This window comes from Monopterus albus, unplaced genomic scaffold (genome assembly GCF_001952655.1).
Source record: "Monopterus albus unplaced genomic scaffold, M_albus_1.0 scaffold23.1, whole genome shotgun sequence".
NCBI classification, from domain to species: domain Eukaryota; kingdom Metazoa; phylum Chordata; class Actinopteri; order Synbranchiformes; family Synbranchidae; genus Monopterus; species Monopterus albus.
In genome coordinates, this window is record NW_018127903.1 from 3398092 (window position 1) to 3400168 (window position 2077).

General features: G+C 42.2%; 1 protein-coding gene across 1 annotated transcript in view; it reads right to left on the reverse strand.

Moving 5' to 3' along the window:
* Positions 1-2077, reverse strand: part of LOC109956902 (clustered mitochondria protein homolog) — a 12894-nt gene that overhangs the window by 3147 nt on the left and 7670 nt on the right. The window contains exons 20-25 of the mRNA XM_020594358.1: positions 1752-1905; positions 1522-1661; positions 1181-1261; positions 978-1103; positions 771-880; positions 561-654 (exon numbers count right to left, since the gene is read on the reverse strand). Coding sequence (XP_020450014.1) covers positions 561-654; positions 771-880; positions 978-1103; positions 1181-1261; positions 1522-1661; positions 1752-1905 — 705 coding nt within the window. The remainder of the gene's footprint in view (positions 1-560; positions 655-770; positions 881-977; positions 1104-1180; positions 1262-1521; positions 1662-1751; positions 1906-2077) is intronic.

A 2077-nucleotide genomic window follows, 5' to 3' on the forward strand; every position in this document is an offset into this window, starting at 1 on the left:
GGGGCAAACACTTTTTCACACCACTGTACATTCATTTCCTGTAGACTTATCCTAACCTTAACCATAACCAATACTTGCCTAACCGTAACACCTAACACTTAACCTAGCCTCATCCTAACCCTAAACCATGCTGCCACCCTAAAATTCAATGATTTCCTTGTGGGGACTAGCTTCTGGTCCCCACAAGGATGGCCAAGTCCCCACAGTGTGAGTGTGTTAACAGGTTTCGGTCCTCATGCTGTAAGTAATACAAAGGCACGCACACACAGACATACTTAAAGTATATTTGCTTTCATTCCTTGTGGGGAGTTTAAATTGGCATCTTCTGGAGACTTACCATAACCATTATTCATCTAACCCTGACCTTGAAGGTAGTCGACACCCTAAAATTCAATGATTTACATGGTTGAGACCCACATCATGTCCCCCCACAAGAAAGGCTGAGTCCCCACAATGTGAGTGTGTAAATGGGTTTTGATCCTCACAGTGCGAGTACTGCCAGGCACAAAATCAACACACAACAGTCCACTTTTCTCTCTCTCAACCAAAGATATACTGACCAAAGAGGTAAAAGCAGTGAAGGCCTCTTTCGCATGGGTCATAGCATTTCTGTAGTCACCCTTACTGCACATCCACTGGGCCAGCAGCCGCTGACTGCACAGACAAAACACCAGGAAGAGAAACAACAATGATTTTGGGGAAGGTAATGAAATAGAACTCTGCAGATCTTTTCTACAAATTATCAGTACAAGCTATAAATGACAACTTACCTGAGAGCAGTACACAAAGCTGTGGGTCCGAAGAAGGAATTGTTGAGTCTGAGGGCATTCTTTAAGAACTGCCCTGTCTGGTCTCCTGTCAGCACCAACCCAAGACAGCTCTTTGGGGAAACAGTGGCAGCATTATTTGTAATGACAATAGCAAAAGGGGTTAACATAAATTGAGGATGACGTGATTATTAAGATGCTGCAACCTACATCCACTGTAGCGACGTATGGATGGTCTTCTCCATGGACTGTTAGTATTAGCAGGCGAGCTCTGAGGAGACACTTCTGAGCCAGAGCAGTCTCTCCTCCAGCATACACATACACACCCAAGAGGACCTGCATAAATCATAACAGTGATAATAACTGCACTGAGACCACATGGCAAAGTACTAATAATGTGTAGTTATACCCACATATTGCTGGATAGTGTTTGGATGGTCAAAGCCCAGCACTCTCTCACTGATGACCACTGCTTTCAGCTTGACACTACGAGCCTTGAGAACAGAAGAAGTCACAGTGATGAGTCAGCCTCACATAAATTTGCAATTACAATCACCTTAATATATAATATTTACCCCTCAAATGTAGTGGAGCTGAAGTATTAAGGAGTATCAGGAAATGAAAATATTAAAATACAGCACAAGTACCTTGTAATGTACTACTACTACTACTTCAGTCACTGTACTTAGTTAATGTCCACCACAGGAAATTATTTATATTTTTGAGCATTAGCATGGCTGTGAAGTAGACCTACCTCGGCTGTCTTCCCCTGCAGGTACGCGACCCTGGCCAAAAGGCTGTGGCAATAACAGGCCTCAGGGTGCAGGTTATCACACACATGGCCAAACAAGTAGGCTGCTTCTTTTAGGTGTTCATGGGCCTGATCCATCAGACCTGCAGTTGGGAAATGCACAATATTTTGTACAAAAGGTTCTTATCACATAGATTTTGCAACAAAAAAAGTGCCCTGCTTTATTGTCCTACCTTTCTGAATGGAGTTCTCTGCAGCATGATATGCTTTTAAAGCATCTACAGTTGGCATGTGAATGTGCTTCACAAGAGGGAAAAAGTTGAGGATGTCATCTGGACCAATGGGAGCTTTATTTTGGTTGTCGAGGAAATAGTCTCTCAGCCTCAACTGGTGTAGACACAGAATCAACAAACATATTCTTTTCCATTTTATTGTACAGTATTTCTTTTTGTTTTTTTTTCTGGCTGCTAATTTTGCAATTACCCCTCTGTGTATATTAAAACACTACTGATATATGTGTTTCACTTGATCTTGTGATAAACTTTAACAGGCTGATAAC